Genomic DNA, 24251 nt, shown 5'->3' with positions numbered 1-24251 from the left:
CCCCTCTGATTCTAAACATTTCTAGAGGGTTTAGTAGTGATAATAGTCTTCCCACCCACCATAGGAAGCTAATGACTTAAAAATTAGCTTGATTTGAGAGTACTAAGTGTATACACAATAATGAATCAAATTGGAAATTGGTGAAAATGTTCCTTGCAAATATTCCATAGGCAACACTTAATTATTTAGTTTCAAGCATCCTTCATGTGTAGGACTTGTCCCACTATTACTCCAAGAAAGTTAGTGTTAAGTATTTTTTCAGTTCGATCCCAACAATTTATTAAAAGCATGACATTGTTAACATTAGCGAAGCAAGTCAGATATGACGTACTGTGCTCAGTGCTGTTTAATGCACAGCTTGGTTGAATAGAGTGGCATGAGAATTAGAACATGGAAGTGAATAAATGGGCAAATACTGGGAGGAGAACACAGCGTCAAATTGACAGAGGATTAAAATAATTTTTAACAATAACTAAAATCCATACACCTCAGAGCAAGGTTTTTGGGGGCCAACAAGTATAAAACAGGAGGGTTTATCCAGATGGATACATCAGATTATATTTGATGTTTATAGATTAGGGCACCAGCACAAATGAAAACAGGAGGAAGGGGAAAGAGGAATAGCAAATGAATACCTACCAATTGATTGGACCATAACATAATCTTAATTACTTGTAGCACATTTGCATTCCTTCCCACATCTCATTTGTTTTGTCTATTAGTATTGTAAACTGTTCAGGGCTGGGAATCTGGCTAACTTTCTGTTCTGTGAAATGCTTAGCACATTTTATGCAGCAAAGAGTTGTTCCTTCATTGCATCTGAAGAATCCATTAGTGAGCACTAATACGCAGTGTGAAATAAATGCCCATTTCATTGTGATTATTTATATTAAGGTCTCAGCTAGAATCATGGCCCAGTTGTGCCAGGTTCTGTACAAACATAGAATTTGTAAAAATTTAAAAGTGTGTGTAAGTGTAAGACTTCAATAGGATCTGAGTTTTGCCAACATTTTTTGCTTTTGAAAATCCCATCCTTAAGTTTCTTTCCCATTTCACAGCTGCTCTGGTTTATGAGACAGGAGGATGCAAAAGGTGCAGTACTATAAAGAAGATTTAGCATCTGTATTCAGACTGATTTTTTTTTTCACCTGTTGAATTATTCAGATGATTGGGGATACAGATAAATATTCACTTTGGATTAATACATATGTGGAAGAGACTTTCTTTTCAACACCTATCTTCTATGACATAAATAGAAAATTCAAAATTAACTGATATGATGATTGGTTCTGACTGAAATAGATCCTTTTAGCTCTTGGAAGGGATCATTTTTCTGCACTTAGATTTGGTTCAGTCATTCACTGTAATTATTAGCTCAGAGCCAGAGTCTACACTGAGGGGGGGGGGGGGGGGAAGTATGTTTTAAGTTGGGTTAGCTAACTCAGGTTCTTCTTCGAGTGATTGTTCACGTCCATTACACATTAGGTGTATGCGCGTTGCGTGCACGGACATCGGAAACTTTTTCCCTTAGCGGCTCCCGTCGGGCCGGCAGGGCCCCCTCCCTCCCGCCAGAGCGGCGCCCCGCTCTAGGGTATATATATCCCTGCCGACCCGACCCCTCCAGTTCCTTCTTACCGTCCGTGGCGGCGTTGGAACAACTCTGTCTCTCGTCTGAGAGTGTCCCTTAGCATAGTCATTAGTGGTATCTACAGCAGTTATCAGTTATTTAGTAGTTAGTGTTAAGCTTAGTAGTTAACAGCTCATTAGGTACTTAAAGTTCCTGCCGTGGTTGCTTGGTCAACCCCGGCACCGGCCCTGGGTAGCGGGGCATGCCGCACGCCCAAAGCTTCAAGGCTTGTGCCACGTGCCGTAAGCCTATGCCATTGAGCGACCCCCACGACTCGTGTCTCCGCTGCCTGGGAGAAGCTCACCAGAAAGAGCGCTGCAAGATCTGCAAGGCCTTTAAGCCCAGAACTAAGAAAGAAAGAGACTTTCGCCTCAAGCAGCTGCTCATGGAGACGGCGTTACAGCCCTCCACTTCGGCGGCACCGTCTGCCTCAGTGCGGAGCCCCCCGGCATCGGTGCGGGAACCGGCACCGGCGGGTCACTCGAAGCCCCCGGCACCGACCCAACGGGGGCATGTACGGTACCGGTCGTCTTCGCCAGCAAAATCGAAGGGCCAACCCAAGACCCGAGGACGCTCCCCACATAAGAGGGTAGCGCCGGCGAAGACCTCGAGTGCGCCCAAGGCCGGCACGGCCCCGGTAGTGGCTCCGGCACCGAAAGGCCCGTCGAGCCCCGGGATAGGCGCATCGAGTGAGGAAGAGGGGCTGGAGGAGCTCTTGGAACAGCCCTCCACTCCGGACACATTTGAGGCAGCAAAGGACCTCATTGCATTGTCTGTTGAGGGCCCTCCTCCGCCGGCGCTACCCCCACAAACTGAGGACGCTCCGCCGAGACTGCCACACAGAGGCAAGCCGGCGATGGTGCGCCCATCTCGGTCGCCATCTCGGCACCGTTCAAGGCACCGGTCCCAGTCGAGCTCCGCCTCGGTGGACTCCCGGTTGCCCTCCGCGCAGAAAGCGCCGCAGCAGTCGGGCCTCAGTAAGCGGTCGGCACCGACTCAGCAGCCATACTCGAGTCGGCACTGGGATGCGTCGGCGGTACGTTCCCCGAGACCGACCACCCGTAGTCGTTCCCGGTCCCGTGGTCACCGGTACCAATCCAGGTCGGCGAGACGCTACTCCAGGTCCTGGTTGCAGAGGCGCTACTCCCCAAACCCGGACCGGCACCGTTCTACGGCTCCGCCGTGGCCTTCCAGATCACCGTCCGTGGTGTCGGAGACTGACTCGGGCCGGTACGGTGGGTATGCCCATTGGGCACAGGCTAGTAGGGACTACGAAACCTCTGGCCATCCCCAATGGGGCCAACCAAGCCAATGGCCGTTCTGGACACCCTGGGCATACCACCAGCAAGGGCCCCCATCCAGGACCTCGAGATCCGGGCCATCGGGGTACCGATCCCGCTCTCCGCGGTACAACCCGCCCTCTCACAAGGAGGCAACGGTCTCTAGACCGCAGGAGCAGGAGGGAGTGGACTCGGCACCGAGCACGGTACCGTCCCAGTCCCACACTGTGGGACAGGCCCCGGAGGAACAACCAGGCGATGAAGGATTGCAGGAAGGTGAGGATGGACAAAAGGCCCCAACCTCTTCCTCCTCGCCGGAAGAGGCAGTAGTGGGCACGACAGTGTCCGGCCCTCCCCCGATTGATGATTGGGCGCACTAAGACCTGCTCCGCCGGGTAGCCCTCAATCTGGGCCTGCAAGCGGAGGAGACTGTAGAACAGGAGGACCCCATGGTCGACATCTTGAGCCCGGAGGGGCCCTCCAGAGTCGCTCTCCCGATTATACGGACAGTCCAGTCCAACTATAAGACGGTGTGGCAAACGCCGTCCTCCAGTGCACCAACTGCAAAAGGCGTGGAGAGAAAATACTTTGCCCCATCTAGAGGGTTTGACTTCCTCTTTTTACACCCACCTCCTTGTTCGCTGGTGGTCTCGGCGGTCAACAAGCGAGAGCGTCATGGCCAGCAAGCCCCTGCGCCCAAGGGCAAGGAGGCAAAACGATTGGACTTATTCGGAAGGAAAGTCTATTCGTCTGGGGGCCTCCAGCTGAGGATCGCTAATCAGCAGGTGATTCTAAATAGGCACAATTTTAATTCTTGGTCATCAGTCTCCAAGTTCAGAGACTCCCTACCTCAGGACGCACATCCTGAGTTCATGGCCCTGGTGGACGAGGGGATGGCGGTGGCCAAGACCTCATTGCAGGCCTCCCTCGATTCAGCCGACGCAGCGGCTAGAACAATCGCATCAGGGATAGTGATGAGGCGTTCGGCATGGTTACAGGCTTCAGGCCTTCCGCCAGAAGTACAGACCACCCTGCAGGACCTCCCGTTTGAAGGTTCGGGCTTGTTCTCCGACCAAACGGACGACAGGCTACATAGCCTTAAGGACTCGCGAGCAACCCTAAAGTCATTAGGAATGCATACCCCGGTGACACAGCGCAAGCCCTTTAAGCCTCAACCACCACAGAGGCAGTATCACCCTCGCCCTCGGCATGAACCGTACTGCCGTTGTGGCAGGGATAACAGGAGGAGACATAACAATACGCTTAACCAGAGCCAAGGTCACGGCCAGGGCAAGCCGCAGCCAGGGAACAAACCAGGCTTTTGAAGTTACGCTCGAGGACAGCGTACCACATTCCATACCGGATCCTCCTCCAAGTTTCAAGGACCGCCTGTCCCATTTCTACCGGGCATGGTCGCGCATAACATCGGACCGCTGGGTCCTGCGCACAGTGAAGGCGGGCTATACCCTCCAGTTTTCCTCGCCCCCTCCCTGCCATCCCCCTTCCCCGTCCCTCTTCAGGGACCCCTCTCACGAGCAACTTCTCATGCAGGAGGTACAGACCCTTCTCACAGTAGGAGCAGTGGAAGAGGTCCCACCAGACCTAAGGGGAAAAGGATTCTACTCCAGGTACTTCCTGATTCCCAAGGCAAAAGGGGGCCTCCATCCTATCTTGGACCTGCGCGACCTAAACAAGTTTCTGGTCAGAACGCGCTTCCGTATGGTCTCCTTTGGAACTATTATCCCATCCCTGGATCCGGGGGATTGGTACGCTGCCCTCGATATGAAAGATGCCTATTTTCACATCACCATCAATCCGGCCCACAGGTGGTTCCTGCGCTTCACCGTCAACCAGCGCCATTTCCAATTTACGGTCCTGCCTTTTGGCCTGGCATCAGCACCACGAGTATTCACGAAATGCATGTCCGTGGTAGCAGCGTTCCTTCGGAAAAGAAGGATGCGCGTGTTCCCGTACTTGGACGACTGGCTCCTCGCGGGCAGGTCGGAGGCTGAGGTCCGCTCTTATGTGACGCTGGCTCTACAGATGTTCGGGAGGCTCAGCCTCCTGGTCAACGTACCCAAGTCCACGTTAGCCCCCACACAGAGACTGGACTTCATAGGTGCAGTCCTGGACTCGGTGACCGCGCGGGCAAGCCTCCCAGAATCGCGGTTCCTGACAATTCAGAGGGCCATAAGCTCAGTCCAGAAGTTCCCCACGACAACGGCAAGGTGTTGCATGCAGCTCCTGGGACACATGGCAGCCTGCACACATGTAGTCAGGCATGCCCGCCTAAGGCTCCGGCCCTTGCAGTTGTGGTTTACCCAAACATACCGCCCCAACAGAGACCCCTTGGATCTGGTGGTGACGATCCCGGATCGGGTGTTGGGCTCGCTCCGCTGGTGGCTCGATCAACAGCAGGTCTGCGAAGGGATCCCCTTCGCTGCCCCACAGCCTACTCTGACGTTAGTAACGGATGCATCGGACCTGGGTTGGGGGGCGCACCTGGGGGAACTGCGGAGCCAAGGCTTGTGGTCCAGGGAAGACAGGTTGCTTCACATCAATCTAAAGGAGCTAAGAGCGGTTCGCCTCGCCTGTCAGACCTTCCACGCCACCATAGAAGGTCACAGCGTGGCAGTCCTGACGGACAACACTACTGCCATGTTCTATATAAACAAGCAGGGCAGGTCTCGGTCCTCTCCCCTCTGTCGCGAGGCACTCCAATTATGGGACTTCTGTATAGCCCATGCGATCCATCTCATTGCAACATATCTCCTGGGGATCCAAAACGGGTTAGCGGACCGCCTCAGTCGATCCTACCAAATGCACGAATGGGCGTTGAGGCGGGACGTCCTGCATTCAATCTTCCGGAGGTGGGGCTTTCCCGGGTGGATCTTTTCGCCACCAAGGACAACAGTCAATGTCCTCAGTTTTGCTCGTTTCAGAACCTCAGCCCGGGATCATTGGCAGATGCCTTCACGATTCCGTGGGGAGGGAGCCTGAGGTATGCCTTCCCTCCATTCCCGCTCATCCACAAGGTCCTCCTCAAGACCTGCAGGGACAGGGCGACAATTATACTCATCGCCCCGGCTGGAGTTCAAGCCTATGAGGTTATTAGAGTCAAGCATTGACAGGTTGATAGCGAATGAAAGATGATAGGTAGGGTGGAGACTGACTCTGAAGGGCTTTGAAAGTGAATATAAACAGCTCATGTCTGATATGATAGAGAAGGGGAAGCCAGTGGAGGGATTAAAAGAGGGAGGGGTGACCTGGTCAAAGCAACAGGCTAGAAAATGATCTTTGCAACAGCATTCTGGATAGAGATGAGCCAGGCAAGACTCAGCTTCCTGTGAGGTTGGGGACTACTCAGCATCAGGGTGTCAAACTCTGGCTCTTAAATATTGGGGATATACTACTAAAATGACAATTGAAGTGTTTTACATGAGTCTCTCTGTCTTGTATTTAACTTTGACATGTTTGACCGATGCACATTCTGTAGTACTCTAACCTGGTTCAGTTGACTATAGAACGAGAATAGGTGTTGAAACTAGCTTTCACGGCAGAGCCAGAGAACCAGTTAAAACAGCACTCTGTCACCCAACGGATATATTTTATAAATAATTGGAATGTTCTTCAAGCACTTTAAAAATCAATGATACCTGTGTAGAAAGAGAGAACACAGCAGGGAGAGTGTGCATTTGAATGAACAGAGATGCTGTGATTTCCAAAGAGTACTTTGTGAATTTGGCATTGATTCTGCAATTGAATCCATGCAGGGGCAGATCCTTGTATTGATACAGATCTGAGTGCAAGACTGTGGCTTCTGTCAGTGCTTCGTAAGCATATGAAGATATGATTCTTTGGGGTTCAACCCAGACCAGTAAGAGGTTCTGTCACTACCCACCCTGCTGCCTTGGATGCTTTGGCTCACAATCTTGACACCAGCAGTCTGCTCACAGCACAATAGCCTCACCCTGGTATTCAGTAGCCTGGTTACTCCTTGCAGCATGGCATCAACACCTTCCCAGGCCCAAGTTTTCCCAAAACTGCCTGCCCTGTAGTTCAGTCCTTTTGATGCAGTGCTCACAGAACCTTATTAAGTTCTCTGCTTCTTTAAAGAGACAGTATACAGCACCGATCTATTACTTTAGCTGAGGACTTACACATGTTGGTAGCATGTAGCATTGAGGTGGTTTATAGTCAAACTAAAAATGTGTATGACAGGTTCCCCCCAGAGGTGCCACTTGAAACTGGGGTACCACTGAGTCCACTTGACCCACCAGCCTGGGCTCCCTTTACACTATACTGCTGTGACAGGCCCTCAAGCCCCTCCAGCACACATACAGGTAGGGGCATACCCAGCTGCAGCTACACACAGATGCTGAGATCAGCTGTACATGGGAAGGCTCAGCTAAGGAACTGCCCAGTTACTCAAGTGCACACCTCCTTTTGTAGGGTAAACCCCAAATTATACTGTTTTGCACTGCACAGGGAACTGTACAGCATAAACTCATGAAATTCGCCCCCTCCTTCAATGTGGAGAGGAATATACATCAGCTTTCTGCCCCAAATTATGACTCCCCGACACACTAGTTTTAGACAAAGCAAAAATAAGTTTTTAAGTGATTATAAGGGGTAGCAAACAGATCAAAGCAGATTACCTAACAAATAAATAAAAATGCAGTCTAAGCTTGATATACTAGAGATTGGATACGAGTAGAAAATTCTTACCCTAATTCTTGATTTAGGCAGTTTGCAGAGATTCTTGAGGGCAAGCTGCACTTGCTTGCACTTTAAAACCCCAGATATTCCTTTCAAAGGCTAGAAACTCCTCTAGCCTGGGTTCAGCCCTTCTCCCCCAGTCCAGTCCTTGTTCCTCAGGTGTTTCCAGCAGTCTTCTTGGGTGGGGAGACAGTGAAGAACCACAATGATGTCACTCCCCTGCCTTAAATAGCTTTTGCCTAGGGCAGGAACCCTTTGTCTCCAAGCTTAGTTCCCACGCCAGGTCAGTGGAAAAACACTGGTATTCCAAGATGGAATCCAGTACCAGGTGACTTGGTCACATGTCCCTGTAAGGTCACAGCAGCCATAACTCGGAGGCTGTTGTTGCGTCCTTAGGAAGACTCCCTGGCAAGAGATTAGCATAGTCTAAGACCTGTTGTTTTCTCCTAATGGCCTTTCCCAGACAGCCATCTAGACTGATTGTATTCTGCATAGTGGGCATTCCACAGGTGTAGACATATTTGTAATATGGATACACAGTCAATATTCTTAACTTCAGATACAAAAATGATCTATGGCACCGGTGTCCTCGGTGCGGAGTGCCCCGGTGTCAGTTCGTGATCCGGCACCGGCAGGGCACCGCAAGCATCCGACACTGAGGCAGCAAGACAGGCCCCAGCACCGTTCGACTTCGCCAGCACGGTCGAAGGGCCAACCTAGAGGCAGAGGGCGCTCCCCGCATAAGAAGGAGGCGCCTCCAAAAGGACCGAGCACTCAAAAGAGAGGTGTGGTCCCAGGACACGCTTCGGCACCTGTGGCTCTGGCGCCACAGAACCCGTTGAGCCCTGAGCTAAGCGCTTTTGAGTGCGGAGGAAGGGCTGGAGGAGCTCCTAAAACAGCCCTCCACGCCGGACACCTTTGAGGTGGCAAAGGACCTCATTGAGCTGTCGGTGGCTAGCCCTCGCCCTGTTAAAGAGAAGCCTCCGTCACCATCACCAAGGGTGCCGTCCAGAGGCAAGCCGGCAATGGTACGCCGATCGAGGTCACCACCCCGGCACAGGTCCCGGTCGAGCTTATCCGCCGTAGACTCCCAGTTGCCCCTAATGCAACGGGACTTGAGGGCACCGGATTTGAGCCAACATGTGGCACCAGCCCCGTCAGCACACCGTTCCCTGGTGCAGTAACCAAGCCGGCACCGAGGAGATGCTAGGCCAAAGTCCCTGGGCCCGAGCAGAAAAAAACGATCCCGGTCCCAGGAGCATCAGTACCGATCCCGGTCCCGATCAGCGAGGAGCCATTCCCCAGCCCCCCAGCAGCACCGTTCCATGGCACTGCCTTGGCCTTCGAGGTCGGCATCCTCGGAATCCGAGATGGACTCAGGCCGCTCTAGCTATGCCCGTAGAGCACCGGCTATCAGGGAGCCCCAGACCGCGTGGCATCCCCAGTGGGGCCCGCCAGGGCAGTGGCCCTTTTGGACACCATGACCTATCACCAGCAACAAGGCCACTCCTCCAGAGCCTCGACATCTGGCTACTCGGTGCATCAGTCCCGGTCCCCGCGCAGGCACCCCTCCACACCCAAGGAGGCCATGCTATCCAGGCCACCAGATGCTTCTCCAGAGCACCAGTGAATGGAAGCGGCACCGAGCCCGGGACCGTCCTGGAGTCAGTCAATTAGACAGAACCCGAACGAGGCCCTGGCATAGGAGGGGCAAGAAGGACTGGCGGAGGAGATGTATCATCCCCGGACGAAGCTGTGGTGGGCACGGCAGTGTCGGGGCCTTCTCTGATTGACCACAGAGCACACCGGGAGCTGCTCCGCAGGGTTGCCCAAAATTTGGGCCTACAGGTGGAGGAACAGTAGAGCAGGAGGATCCTATGGTGAACATCTTAAGCCCCGAAGGCCCCTCCAGAATTGCACTCCCACTCATAAAGACAATCCAGTCCAATTACAAGAGGGTCTGGCAGACCCCAGCTTCTAGTGCGCCAACGGCAAAGGGCATGGAGAGGAAGTACTTTGCCCCTTCCAAGGGATCCGACTTTCTCTTTTGTCATCCGGCCCCCTGTTCGCTGGTCGTCTCAGCTGTCAATGAGCGGGAACATCGTGGTCAGCAAGCCCCGGCTCTCAAGGCCAAAGAGGCTAAACGTCTAGACCTATTTGGGAGGAAGGTCTGTTCCTCTGGGGGCCTCCAATTGAGGATTGCCAACCAGCAGGCAATCCTGAAGAGGCACAATTTTAATTCCTGGGTGGCAGTTTCCAGATTTAAAGACTCCTTACCCCAGGGCTCTCAGCCTGAGTTTACGGCCCTCGTGGATGAGGGAAGGTACGGGTATATTCATATTCTCCTCTTTCACAGAAAGGCTGCCACTACTGACAGGCATTTCATGAACATGTGGGGGGCTGCTGCCAGGCTGAAAGGGAGGACGGTAAACTGGTAGTGGTGCTGGTTTATAGTGAACCGCAGGAACCGCTGGTGAGCAGGATGAATAGCGATGTGAAAGTATGCATCTTTCATGTCGAGGGCAGCGTACCAAACCCCCGGATCCAGGGATGGAATGATAATGCCAAGGGAGACCATGCGGAAGTGGACCTTGACTAAGAACTTGTTGAGCCCGCGCAGGTCTAAAATGGGCCGAACGCCCCCCTTTGCTTTGGGAATGAGAAAATAATGGGAATAAAACCCTTTTCCCCTTAATTCCTGAGGGACTTCCTCCACCACCTCCGCCTCGAGGAGTGACTGTACCTCCTACATGAGGAGGTGCTCGTGAGAGGGGTCCCTGAAGAGGGACGGGGAAGGAGGAGATCTGAAGCGTGTATCCCACTTGTACCGTGCCTAAGACCCAACGGTCCGATGTTATGCGGGACCACGCATGGTAGAAGTGGGACAAGCGGTTCAAGAAACATCGGGAAGGATCCGGGAGCTGGTTTGGTATGCTGTCCTTGAGCGCACCTTGAAAACCCCTGCTTGTTGCTGGGTTGGGCTTTGCCTTGGCTCTGGCCTTGGCTAGTGTGTTGTTCCGCCTATACCTGTTGTCTCTGCCTCTCCTATGGTAAGGCTCCTGTCTAGGACAAGGCTCGTACTGCCATTGCTGCAGCGGCTGGGGCTTGAAAGACTTCCTCCGAGTCGCCGGGGTGTGCATCCTCAACGACTTGAGGTTTGCCCGGGAGTCTTTGAGGCTATGCAGCCTGGCATCCATTTGGTCTGAAAAGAGACCCGGCCCTTCAAAGGGGAGGTCTTGAAGGGTATTCTGGACCTCTGGCGGAAGGCCCAAAGCCTGGAGCCACGCTGAGCGCCTCATCACCACACCTGAGGCGATTGTTCTGGCTGCTGCATCCACCGAGTCCAGAGAGGCCTGTAAAGAGGTCTTGGCTACTGATTGGCTTCTCGCGGGTCGGTGAAGAGGAAATCCCAGATGATGGTGACCCTGGACGTATTCCGCAGGCTGGGTCTTCTAGTCAACGTGCCCAAGTTCTGCTTGATACCTACACAAACGCTGGAGTTCATCGGGGCAGTGCTGGACTCGGTACAGGTACGAGCAAGCCTCCCGGAATCCAGATTTCTGGCCATCCAGCGTGTCATAGACTCAATGCTAAGGTTCCCCACAGCCACGGCCAGATGCTGCCTGCAGCTCCTGGGACACATGGTGGTGTGCACTCACATATCAAGTACACTCAGCTATGGCTCAGGATTTTACAGGCATGGCTAGCCCGATCATATCACCCAAGCAGAGATCCCCAAGACCTTGTCGTGACAGTTCCTGCCCGAGTATTGGACTCCCTGTGATGGTGGCTCAGTCAACCGGTAGTATGCGAGGGTATCCCCTTCGCAGCACCGCAGCCGGCTCAGACGCTGGTAACAGACACGTCAGACCTTGGCTGGGGAGCCCACTTAGAGGATCTAAGGACACAAGGCTTGTGGTCCAGAGACGAGAAGCTGCTCCACATCAATGTGAAGGAGCTCAGGGCGGTTCGCCTAGCCTGCCAAACCTTTCACGCTGCTTTAGAAGGGCACAGCGTGATAGTTCTGACAGACATCACCACCACCATGTTTTATATAAACAAGCAGGGCGGAGCCCACTCCTCTCCCATCTGCCGAGGACTACAAAAGTCCTGTAGGACTTTTGTGTAGCCTGCTCCATCCATCTCGTAGCATCATACCTCCCGGGAGAGCGAAACGAACTGGCGGACCGCCTCAGCAGGTCGTACCACATGCACGAGTGGATGTCTTGCAATCGATCTTCCAAAAGTGGGGGGTTCCCCAAATGGACCTCTTTGCCACCAAGGACAAAAGCCAATGTCCACAGTTTTGCTCCTTCCAGAATCACTGTCCGGGCTCGGTCGCAGATGCCTTCGTGACCCCTTGGAGCGGGAGTCTGAAGTACGCCTTTCCTCCACTCCTGCTCATCCACAGAGTCCTCATCAAAGTTTGCAGGGAAAAAGCAGTAATAATTCTGATCGCTCCAGCTTGACCTCTCTAGCACTGGTTTACGGCCCTGCTGGAGCTGTCAGTGGCCGCCCCAGTTGCCCTGTCCCGGCACTGAGATCTCATCATGCAGGACTGCGGGCACCTGCTCCACCCGGATCTACAGTCGCTGCATCTCATGGCGTGGAAACTCTGTGGTTGAACGCTTTGGAGAGCCAGTGCTCCCTTTCGGTACAGCAAATTCTCCTTGGCAGTAGGAAACCTTCCACTCGGGCGACGTCCTTAGCTAAGTGGAAAAGATTCTCCTGCTGGTGTGAGCCAAAGCAGATATAGCCACTTGTGGCCACCATTCCAGTTGTCCTAGAATACCTCCTATACCTCAAACATCAGGGTCTCGCTCCTTCCTCAATCAGAGTGCATCTAGCTGCCATTTCGGCATTCCACTCGGGGGTATTGTGGCATTCTGTGTTTTCTAACCCCATGGTAGCCCGATTCCTTAAGGGACTGGAAAGTGTGCTTCCCTACTCATGCCCACCGGTCCCTCCCTGGAACCTTAACCTGGTCCTGGCCAAACTTATGGGACCCCCTTTCGAGCCCCTGGCCTCTTGCTCTCTCCTTCACCTCTCCTGGAAGGTGGCATTCCTGGTGGCCATTACGTCCTCAAGAAGAGTGTCCGAATTGAGGGCCCTCACCTTGGAGCCTCCGTATACAGTTTTTTATAAGAACAAAGTGCAGCTCAGGCCACACCCTAAATTCCTCTCTAAGGTAGTCTCACAATTTCATATGGGGCAGGACATTTGTTTGCCGGTGTTCTTTCCTAAACCACACACAGACCCCAGTCACCATAGCCTGCACACTCTAGATGTCCGAAGGGCCCTGGTGTTCTATCTAGAGTGAACTAGACCTTTCCGCAAGTCGACACAGCTGTTTGTCGCCATCACCGAGAGAATGAAAGGGCTTTCGGTCTCGGCGCAGTGTGTATCATTGTGGATTGCGGACTGCATCCGCACGTGCTACGAGCTCGCCAAGGTGCTAGCCCCGCCGATCATGGCTCACTCGACTAGAGCCCAAGCATCTTCAATAGCTTTCCTGGCGCAGGTCCTGATCCACAAGATCTGTAAAGCAGCCACCTCGTCGTCGGTGCACACATTCACAGCCCACTGCGCAGTCAATCAGCAGGCCAGAGATGATGCAGGGGTCAGTAGGGCTGTTCTCTAGTCAGTTGTTCCATGACTCCTACCCTCCTCCTATGGTAAGCTTGTGAGTCACCTAATGTGTAATGGACGTGAACAATCACTTGAAGAAGAAAAAACGGTTACCTACCTCTTGTAACTGTTGATCTTCGAGGTGTGTTGTTCACGTCCATTACACTTCACACCCTCCTTCCCCTCTGTCGGCGTCACCGGCAAGAAGGAACTGAAGGGGGGTCGGGTCGGCAGGGGTATATATGCACCAGCGTGGAGGCACCACTCTGGCGGGGTCTCCCCTGCCGGCCTGACGGGAGCCGCTAAGGGGAAAAGTTTCCGACGTCTGTATACACGGCGCAGGCGCACATCTAATGTGGAATGGACATGAACAACACATCTCGAAGAACAACAGTTACGAGAGGTAGGTAACCATTCTTTATGCCATAATCATATCATCATAATATCTCTATGAAGAATATGGGATGCAGTGTCACAAAGTTTATTAACAAAGAACATAGGGTGAAGTGATTTCTAGTAATAGTGAAAGGTATGAAGGGTTACAGACAAAACAAACAAAACACACTTTCTATTGATTAAATTTAACTTCAGCAAGTTATATTCATGGTTTAATCAGGTTTCTCACCTATATTCATTTTCCATAGACTTTTACATCCTTGGTTGAAAGACCCACTGTTCTGTGATTTCAAGAGCTCTGGCCTCTTCAGTCATTCAAGTGATGGAGAACTCAAATGACTTCTTGCCCCCCCTTATATTATCCCCAAAGTTCATTGTCTTTGTTTCAAGAGCTAGGAAGGCTTCCTGTTGTTCTTCTCTTCCTATGGACTTCTCATCCTTCTGCTGATTCATATGTAAATAGAGCTTCCATTGTTTTTGGTCTCACAATCAGTTGATTCAATTGCTTATTCTTTGGGGTGTCCGGACCCTGACTGTGTCACAGAAAGTAACATTGACTGATAGTATAAAATAGTATATGTTATTGTAATAGTTAGGGTTGTTACATCATTCCTCAAACATTTCCCGGAAGTGGGTTCTTTCCCCCTTTTTTTTTTTTTTTTTAATTTATATAAAAAAAACAAATACCCTAATATACAAAAGGGAAATAGGCATTTTAATTTTAATGATGGTCATGAAAACTCTGGAATTCATAATAAAAGCATAAACTCTGTTCTTAAAATCATCCTGATAAACTTAGATGGAGTTGCAGTTTATATGGCGTGTGAAAGAAATCTCTCTGTGATCTAAGATTCATTCACCATCTCTCAGTGCTGCAAGGATAAATTAGAGGAGTATCATCATCCTTAACTCTGGATTTTCTTATTTTCGTTAGTTCAAGGAAGGTGTGGCCATAACACTGTCTTAACATAGCTGGGAAGGTCTGACTATGTACCCCCTGCTGTTTTGTTGGACGCACAGCTTTTTTCTCTATTAATAAAGAGCTAGCCCAAATTCAAGTTTGAAAATATCTATTTTATAAGTTTACTGTTTTCATTTTGGTTCCAAATCCTGTAAATCTTTACTCATGTACAAATAGTCTTTATTCACTTGTGTACGTATGCATGAAAGCTGAAGGGAGGAGTATGAATTTCAGGAGAGAAGAGTTTTTGGAGAAACACCAGGCAGTCATTCCTTGTGGCTAATGCAGATGCATAAAATATTAAGTTGCAGCTGGATATGTATATGGTTGTTTTAATAAAGAGCCAATATAGTTTAATAAATCTAGAATCCTCTCATGTTAGTACCCAGCATGAGGTACATGAAATAGGGACCTGTCATGGGGCCTGATCCTGAAGTCTTTGCAGAACTGGGGCCTTAAGTATTTACGAAGTGCCTGTGATGGGGAGGGGAGTGATGGGGGAAGGGTGGCACAAAGCAACGGCCCCTCCTCTGCTGCTGCCAGTAGTAATTGGGCCTTGTCCCCCTCTGGAGGGACAAAAGCTGGAAGAGTAGGCAGCCAATGAGTTCCTCACCTTCCTGCGGGGACGGGAGGGGAAGAGGAGAGGTCGAGCTTCAGCCCTGGGGTGGTGGGTGGCAGGCTTCAGGCTCCATTCCCCAGCCACATGGTGGTGGGCTCTGGCCCCGAGCTCACTCCCCATCACCCTTAGGGCCGGCTACAGGCACCAGCGTAGCAAGCAAGTGCCTGGAGTGGCCAATGAAGAGGGGGGCGGCTCATCCGGCAATTCGGCGGTGGGGCCACCCTCTCGGAGTGAAGAATCTCCCGCTGAGTTGCCACCGTAGAATGAAGTGGTGCTAGAGCTGCCGCTGAATTGCCACCAATTGCGATCGCAGCTTTTTGTTGGGTTTTTTTTTGGCGCTGCCTGGGCTGCAAAAACGCTAGAGCTGGCCCTGATCACCCCAGGCCCTCGCTGCCTCCCCCAGTGCCCCATTGCCACTGGCTCCGTACCCACTTCCCCATCCAAGGCTTAATTTATCCCCAGGCTTGCCGGGGCTGAGTTAGTCTGCTATGAAAAGTAACATTCGTATGTTTCTTAATATCACTTTTCTTAGAAACTAGCAAGTCTTTAAAAAAGCAACCAAAAAGCAAAAGAAACAACAAGGAAAAAAGACCAGAAACACAAATAAGGTGCTTTGCACGTTCTTTCTGTTTAGGTCCAGTAAAAAATAGAGACAACTGTACATTATTTTTATTATTGTCTGAAAAAAAAATCCTGCATAAATAAATTACAATGATTTGGACATGCACATGTATTTGTTTTTCCTAAAGTTAATCAAATATCTTAGGAAAAACTCTGAGGCCACCAAAAAATTTGTTGTGAGAACTCCTGGTCTAAGTATCGTCAGTGAGATATTTCACTTGTCAGGGGCTTAGTTTGAATCCTTCTAAAGAAGTATTGCAGTTTATAGATCTATTTCTATAAGAGCAATAGGACTGGTGTTGCACAAAGTTAATCCAGGAGGAGAAAAAAGCACAAGTTTTGTATGCTAAATCCAAGAAAATACTATTTTAAAGGAACATTGTCAAGTAGTTTAACCCCCCAAATTTAGAATTTTGTAAACTAAAAATTACAAAATGTAATATGAATATATTTTCATGAAATACAGAGGATTTTTTAAATATACAAATTCCTGACCAGTATTATAAACCCAAATATAAAGGCACTTGTGCTAGTGCATGTGATGTGGAAAGTGAAACTAACCGGTGTTGTTTCACTGACCACACAAGGGCCTGCTCTGTCAGTGGTTCAGCAACTTGAACTCTCATTAAAGGAAATATCAATTGAGGGGTTCAGTCCAGCAGGGTGCTGAGTCCCCAAATGAGTGAAATGCCAAAATCAAAACAAAAAACCCTCCAAAATCTTATCATTTTAAACATCTAATTTCCATTTCACTGTTAGTTATTTCAGTTTAAATAATCTTAGGTGTTGTTAATAAGTGTTAAGAACTTTTTAAATTTCACTCTCAAGGTAATAATCATACTGTATTTCTTTTAATTTTGCTCTGAAAGTATCCTCTTGCCTGTGTCTGATGTGGTTTACTACTCTTGCTTTTATCTTTGTAGGCTCAGTTTGACATTGCCGTTGCAAGTGAAATCATGGCAATCTTAGCACTGACCACCAGCCTGGCAGATATGAAAGAGAGACTGGGGAAAATGGTGGTGGCTAATGACAAAAATGGACAGCCAGTGACAGCTGAGGATTTGGTATGTATAGTATAAAAGCCCTGTGACTAACTCCTGACTCTTTTGCTTTGCCTGCTGAATCAGCAAAATGGCAACTATACACTGTCTTTTAGTTTTGTTTTTAACAATGCATGTGGGGCTTTGATCCCAAATCTGGCCACAGTTGGAACAGGATGTAAAATTTACCTTTGTTCAAGCCTTCTGGTAACTTTTGCTTCTGAAACCACTTAAGTTACTTGGGTAGGTTTCCACATCTCTAAGGCAAGCTAATCAGGTGCTACAGAAAATCACGGAGCTCCTTTTCAGGTGGTAATGTTTGCTATTGTTCTTACATAGTATTCTCAAATATTACAGTGGGGCTGCCTGATGAGTGCTTGCAGCAGTAATTAAAAAAAAAAATGTGAATTTAGGTTAGTGATAATGCTTGTGAAGGGTTAACTTTACACATCAGTAAGATCTATTTTTAAGGACACACATTGGTTATTCTTATTCAAGTATCCATCCAGCAGTTCAGGTTATCTGCTAAATTGCCCCTTCCCACTTTCAGCTGTGAAAGAAGCATATACACATTTTTCTTGGCACCAAATTCTAACCCCATAAATAGCCAGAATGTGTCGTCAGCAGCCAGCATTCAACTAATATCTTTTTATCTGTACAAATCCTCCCTCTTTTCTCTTCTTTGGCCTGTGGGATCCTGAGTGGATAATAGCAGTCAGCAGGTTTTTCATGAGCAGACAGTACATCCTGGCCTCAGGAGCAATGGAAGCTTCCTAAAAGTAGGGGGGCCACCAGCACCCGAACCATGGCCCTTCCCCCCGAGGCCCTGCTCCCGCGCCGCCCCTTCCCCCAAGGCCCCGTTCCCTGCTTGCTCCTCTCCACCCCTTCCCCCCATTGCTCAGTTTAGCATTTAGCTGCTAAAACTCTTAAGTCTCTGCAGATCATGTTTAAAATGTGGTTTTTTTCAAAGCTTGTAACTTGGCCAGATGTGAACAGTTTTTCCACAGAGACAGCAAAAGGCACATCCCTGACACACAGGTCAATCCCCTTGCCAAATTTCAAGTGCCTGCCCCAAAGGCTTGGGACGTTAGAGTTTTTTCAAAGAGAAGGTCACCCACATTTTTTAACATGAGCAAAATATTATATTTTTCAATAGCTTCATTCTCAAAAATGGCTGAACTGTTCTGGCTTAAATTTTAATAATTAAATAAAATAAAATAAATTTCAGCCTGAGGCAGACATCCAGCATGGAAAATTTCTGCCTGAACAGATAAAGTTTTCCAAAAGCTATAAGCAACTGAAAGCAGGGTTTTTATAATGGGCAACCTTAATAATAGGCAACACTACCAGCCACGCCTAGAATTTGTATAGATAAACCAAATTCCACGAATGTCTGTTGCCCAAAATTTATTTTTATACATTAAAATGATATTTTGACAAATAGTTTCTAGTTCATTATTTAATTTACGTTAATCTAAACCATTAATCCTCTGTCTTTCATTTGTTTCTGTATGTGAATAATGTTTAATACATTGTACAAAAATGCAATTGCTCTTAATTTCATTCTTCTATGTCACACATTTATGATAATACAATAATAAAACCTAAAATATACATTGGCAGATTGAAACCAGATGCAGAGAGGGTTGGGGAGCAGGAGGAGAAGTAGAGAGAAATTAAATATTTTGTGAATTGAGGAGACGGCTTCCACAAGTGTAATGAATTAAATATCTAGCATGTGTAATGGAACATAAAGAATTATTTGCCAAAATGTGAGGTTAATTGTACAATATTCAGAAGGCTGAAATGCTTTTTGGCTGCTATACTGTAGTAGAAATTTGATGGACAGGTGCCATTCTCCATGTCAAATTAAATGGGTATGCCCTAGTTTAGTATTTCAGCAGCCATGAATAATATTAAATAAATATGTAGCTATTTGTTTAGTAAAAGAAGCTTCTCAGGTTATTATGCAAGGGTTTTTTTTAACAATTATTAAAATCTATTAGTTTACAGTATCATTTTTATTTTATAAGTACTTTATAGCCCAAATATTTTTTCTGCAAACTTATGCTCCAGCCGTCAAACACATATGTGCTTAACTTTAAGCACAAACAGGTCTTGTTGAAGTCAGTGGGACTACTCAGATACAACTATTCACAGTCAACTTTTTTGTATTTAATAAACAGTTTACTGTACTAAAACTTCAGAAAAATATATCCCACAATTGGTTTTATTATGACTGGTACAAAGAAAAGTCAGTTACCCAATTTCCTACTAGGGAACCCTCTGTTGTTCTCCTCTGCCCTATGGTCAATGTTCTTGAAATGTCTTTAAAATATGTAAATCAGCTTTCTCGTTTTCTTGTGGGCATGCAGTACAACCTCCTCTCTAAAGCGAGAACTTCTCAACTGAGGGTGCTTTGGATAAAGCTCTCATGCACTTTGTAGTAGGTATTGTCTCAGAGAAGCACAACTGCCTCAGTGTCTCACAAATGGAGATGTGGGGTAAATTTTTCAAAAGCACCTAATTCCTATTTTCAAAAGAGACATAGGCACTTGAAGACTTAAACTCCTAGGTGTCTAAGTCGTTCTTGAAAGTGGGACTTAAGATTCTAAGTCACTTAAGTGCTTTTGTAAAATTTTCCCCATGGCCTCTAATGTAGCTGGAACCTGATCCATGAATGACTTTGAAGATTAGGCCCAAGACTTCAAATTGGCTTTGGAAGTGGACTGGGAGCTAGTGGAGAAATAACAGTTCAGATCTGAGGTACTCATGGGGGTCTAATCCATGGAGAAGATGGGCAGACACATTATGTACCAGCTAGAGGCTTTACATTATCATCACATTCAGCTTCAGACACAGAAATCGAGTCCAGGATTGACAAATACATGGATCACTGTGCCCAGGTTCTTGTCTGGGAGGAAGAGATGAAATTTCCCAACAAATTGGGAGGTGTAAAGTGGTTTGTTTGTTTGTTTTTTTAATTCAGTAGTACTGTTAAGTCATCTAAACTCAGTCAAGAGTCAAACAAACTCTAGGTTTCAGAGTAGCAGCCGTGTTAGTCTGTATCCGCAAAAAGAACAGGAGAACTTGTGGCACCTTAGAGACTAACAAATTTATTAGAGCATAAGCTTTCGTGGACTACAGCCCACTTCTTCGGATGCATCCGAAGAAGTGGGCTGTAGTCCACGAAAGCTTATGCTCTAATAAATTTGTTAAACAAACTCTAGGCTTTGAACTACCTTGAAACATATTGCCAGTGGGAATGTGGAGAGGGGTGCTTCTTGGTTAGCTCTCCAAAGCATTTCAATATAAATATTTTGCCATTCGTGCTCCGAGGATATCAGTGTTTCTTTCTTTTGGCCTGGGGTAATGATTCAGGTTAAATCAATGTGGTTCCATTACCTATGAAAGTGGCAAACAATGTGTGATGGCATAAAGAATTGCATCATAGGAACAAAATTTTGCCTTTGTGTTAAAGTCCTTGCCTTCATTTTTTGGCAGTGTTTTTACTATTGGAATGTACTGCCTAGCATGTATATATTGCACTGCTTTTCACTAGGTGGAATCTGAAATGCTCAGCTGTGTGTTGTAGTCCCTGTGCTGCTAACAACTAATGTTAGTTCAAATGTAGGGGACTGTGCTTTTGGAACGGGAGAATCCAAATTCTGCCCCCACCTGCCACTGTAGTGCTCTGAGTGGCCATAGTGTGCAGCGTAGGCAAAACAACAAGCTTTTATGTTCATTACCTTAAAATGAAAACACTATTTTAAAGTCATTACTTTAAAATGTCTGCTTGTTAAACTAGGAAGACCAGTGTTCGACATGTTCTGTATTTGATTTCTAATTGCACAATTCAGTAAACCTGAGATTTAATGGAGAAATTGCTAAAAATGAGAAATGTTTAGTTTAATTTTAAATTGTTAGGTATTGGGGTGGGGAATTCAGCTTCAAGTTTTGTTTCGTAAATGCTTCAGGTTTTGGAAATGAGTCAAATGGCTTCCTTATATAGCAAGTAAAGTCATGTTGAACAGATGAAAAATTTAATCTCCTTTAAAAAAAATCTACACTTTATAAAGATTTTTTTTTTTAAATGACCAGGATATAGGGAATCAAAAGCAACAACATCATCCGTCATTTTTACTGAGTAGCTTGGGGGCAATAAAGAGGAAAAACTTTCAGAATATAGCATATGGTACACTAGTTGATGGAGTACTTAACTCGATGCTGACTTTTCAATGGCATTTCATCTCTCTTTTTTTCCTCTTTGTCTAAAATAAATGACCTGTTCTTAGCTACAATATGTTATTTTGGTGTGTTTGTGGCTGTACAGAAAGGAACAGTGAGACGTGGTGGCAATCTGATTTTTTTTTTTTTTTTAATATGTCTCTGTGCTTATCATTAGATTGTTAGTCAGAGATGGAATAGCACCTTCTCTCTTTATGCGAGAAATGATAGACCAATATCTATTTTGGTAAAAATTGGAATTTTGTGGTTCTTTGTTTCTGATCCCCAAAATGTAAACAAAACTTTTTTTTTTTAAGAAACTAATGTGCAGTTGAAAATCTATTCAGTATTAATCCATAGACAAGGGACAAATATATTATCTCATTAACATTGTCTCATCCCATTTCACTGTAGTTCATTTTGTGATGACTGTGGATATTTAGACTCTTGTAACAGAGAGACTTACAACATGGCAATATTTAACAAAGAAATCCTAACATGTGGCCTCAGTTTCCTTAATTCATATTTACCAGAGGCTAAGTATCATACATTATTCCTTTCTCTTCTGGAGACCTTGGTTCAAATCTGATGTGTTGCAAGTGATGCAAATTAGTAGTAATAGTAATTATTGCAAAATCGCCTCATAATATATTATTTTCAGGGTTTACATTGCTGGACCTGTTGGTTCAAATGTAGATTCATTGGCAGAACTGTTCGAGGAGTTCTGTACAGTTAGTTTGTAGGGATTAAAAATGAGAGGCAATCTCATGGTATCTGTTTACATCCTTTTCTCAACCATATGATTATATAGGTCTTGCAGAGACTGCCAGTTCATTTCTCCACCTTTGTACCTAGAAACCCATGCTACTGATGTCCATTCTCTCATGAGCGAAGTACATCTTTCATTTCTTTGTGTAGTATTGGCAAGCTTGTTGCCCTTTGCTCTCTTAGTGTTCTTGATAAGCCCACACTTTGGTTCTCTTTCCTCTCCTGTGAGTGACCTTGGGCTAATTGCTGTTTCTCTCTCTGTCTTAGTTAGGGTGACCAGAGAGCAAGTGTGAAAAATCGGGATGGGGTGTGGCGGGTAATAGGCACCTATGTAAGAAAAAGCCCCAAATATCGGGTCCCTATAAAATCAGGACATCCGGTCACCCTAGTTTCAGTTCTCTCTCTGTGAAATGGAAAAAATATTGCTCTACCATATCTTTCACAGATGTTATGAGGGTAAATCCATTGATGTTTGTGAGGCTTCTGATACTATGGTAATAAAGGCCATGAAGTAACTAAATCTAAATAGATTTCTCTTAAAATGGTGATGGCATAGTATTACAATGTGTATAGTGAAAAACATTTCCCTTTTTTTGTTAATGAATTTTCTCTTTAGAGCTAAAGTTTCATATTTCAAACTCATTAAACTTAAACTGTTTGAATGGGTGTAAAATAGGGATACTTATAATGTGCACTCTCTTGTTTTTTAGGGAGTAACAGGTGCTTTGGCAGTTTTGATGAAGGATGCAATTAAGCCAACACTAATGCAGACTTTAGAGGTGAGTTCAACTTGTGAACTTTTTAGACATCTCGTTAGTCCTTGTTTTAAGACTCCATATTACTCCTGCCATTCTTCCTGCATTTAACTTTTTAGGACTCAAGGCAAATGTATATGCTGTGTTAGTTCCTCCCTTGTATTTGCTTTCTATGAACCTTTTGGTCTCCCTTATGGCTTTGACATGAGTTCCAAGCAAGGAGCAGTGAATTGTCCCAATCACAGTCTGCCTTCCATTTCCATCTTAATGCGTGACCAGGCTTGTGCCTGCAGTCTGACCCTTTATTGATGTAATGCTTGTAGAGAAGAAATTGAGCTTTGTTGCTTTTGGAAAGAGAATTTAAAATTTTCTTCAGGTCAGTATTTTTACCAGAAATCGGACAAGGATTATGCTTCTCCAGCCAGAAACAATACAGGGTGACTTCTGACCAATCACAACACGCCAACAAGTGAACAATATTCATAAAAAAAGTTTTGAATAGTTAATATATTTGGGGAAATTGGAATAGCCACAAAAATCTTTGAAATAAATTATTATTTGTGGATTATTCATTTGGCTCTATTACAGACATTTATGTTGAGAAAAATAAATAATGGAGTGTTAGAAACTTAGTTTGTGTCATCCTAGAAAATTTTGTGCCAAATGCAAGTAGTTCTCCAGCTTTTTGTAAATAGATTTTTATTGTTGAAAAACTCAACTGTAAAAATATTTAGACAGTGCCGTGATACACATAACTCCCTGTCCGCTCAACATATTGAAATCAACTCCCCAGTTTATAAGAATTTCAGCCCATGAGAATTCAAAACATCGTCAATTTTTTTGTTTTGAGTTTTTTTAATGGATTATTGCTTACAGAAGGAATTTGATACAACATGTTTTTCATTTCATCCAAGGAATGTTGTTATATTAAAATAGTTTGTCATGCTGTGTATTTCATGTTAGTTTGCCTTTTGTGAGCTGAATAGGCTTCTCTTGCAAAGGTTTTTATTTCATGCAGCTGTATAAAGAATGTATGTGTGTTTTGGTGACGTTCAATAACAGAAACCAGAGATCATCCAGAACCAAGAAAAATGCTTCCATGAATTTGGGTACTAAATTGGTATCCAGACTACCTTTGAGGTACACAAGTCATGAAGTAGCTTTGATGCTGCGGTCTAGTTTGTATCACTCTATTAGCACTGTGTGTATCTGTTCCGAAATGGTATCATGTAAAGAGCTGTTGTTTTGCTGTGTTATTTTAAAAGAAAATGATAAATGTCCGAATAGTTTTATTTGATTCATGGGCATTTAGTCATGAGAGCCACACTTTTATTTTTCAGTTATTTTTCATTATGTATTTCTTTATTCACCCTTCTAAACAGTACTGATTTCTGCCTTTTATGTGGCACTAGTCTGTTCTGGTCCATTCCATGCTATGACTGAAACACCCTGTGACGGTTTTCGGGGTACTCAGGAGTCACCTTGCCACCCCGTGCCCTCCAGCAAGAGGGAAACTTGTTTGTGCTTAACTGCATGTCGGCTCCCTGACACCACCAGTCACTCTCATTTGGGCAATGCCAGCCCTGACTTTGCCTTGCAGGTTAACAAAT

At 46.5% G+C, this 24251-nt stretch overlaps 1 protein-coding gene across 2 annotated transcripts in view; it reads left to right on the top strand.

Moving 5' to 3' along the window:
- Window positions 1-24251, top strand: part of MTHFD1L (methylenetetrahydrofolate dehydrogenase (NADP+ dependent) 1 like) — a 240469-nt gene that overhangs the window by 68322 nt on the left and 147896 nt on the right. For both annotated transcript variants that reach the window (XM_054023202.1, XM_054023203.1), the window contains exons 18-19: window positions 16775-16915; window positions 22597-22665. In XM_054023202.1, the coding sequence (XP_053879177.1) occupies window positions 16775-16915; window positions 22597-22665 (210 nt within the window). The remainder of the gene's footprint in view (window positions 1-16774; window positions 16916-22596; window positions 22666-24251) is intronic.

This window comes from Malaclemys terrapin, chromosome 3 (genome assembly GCF_027887155.1).
Source record: "Malaclemys terrapin pileata isolate rMalTer1 chromosome 3, rMalTer1.hap1, whole genome shotgun sequence".
NCBI lineage: Eukaryota > Metazoa > Chordata > Testudines > Emydidae > Malaclemys > Malaclemys terrapin.
This window is presented reverse-complemented; position numbering and strand designations above follow the sequence as displayed.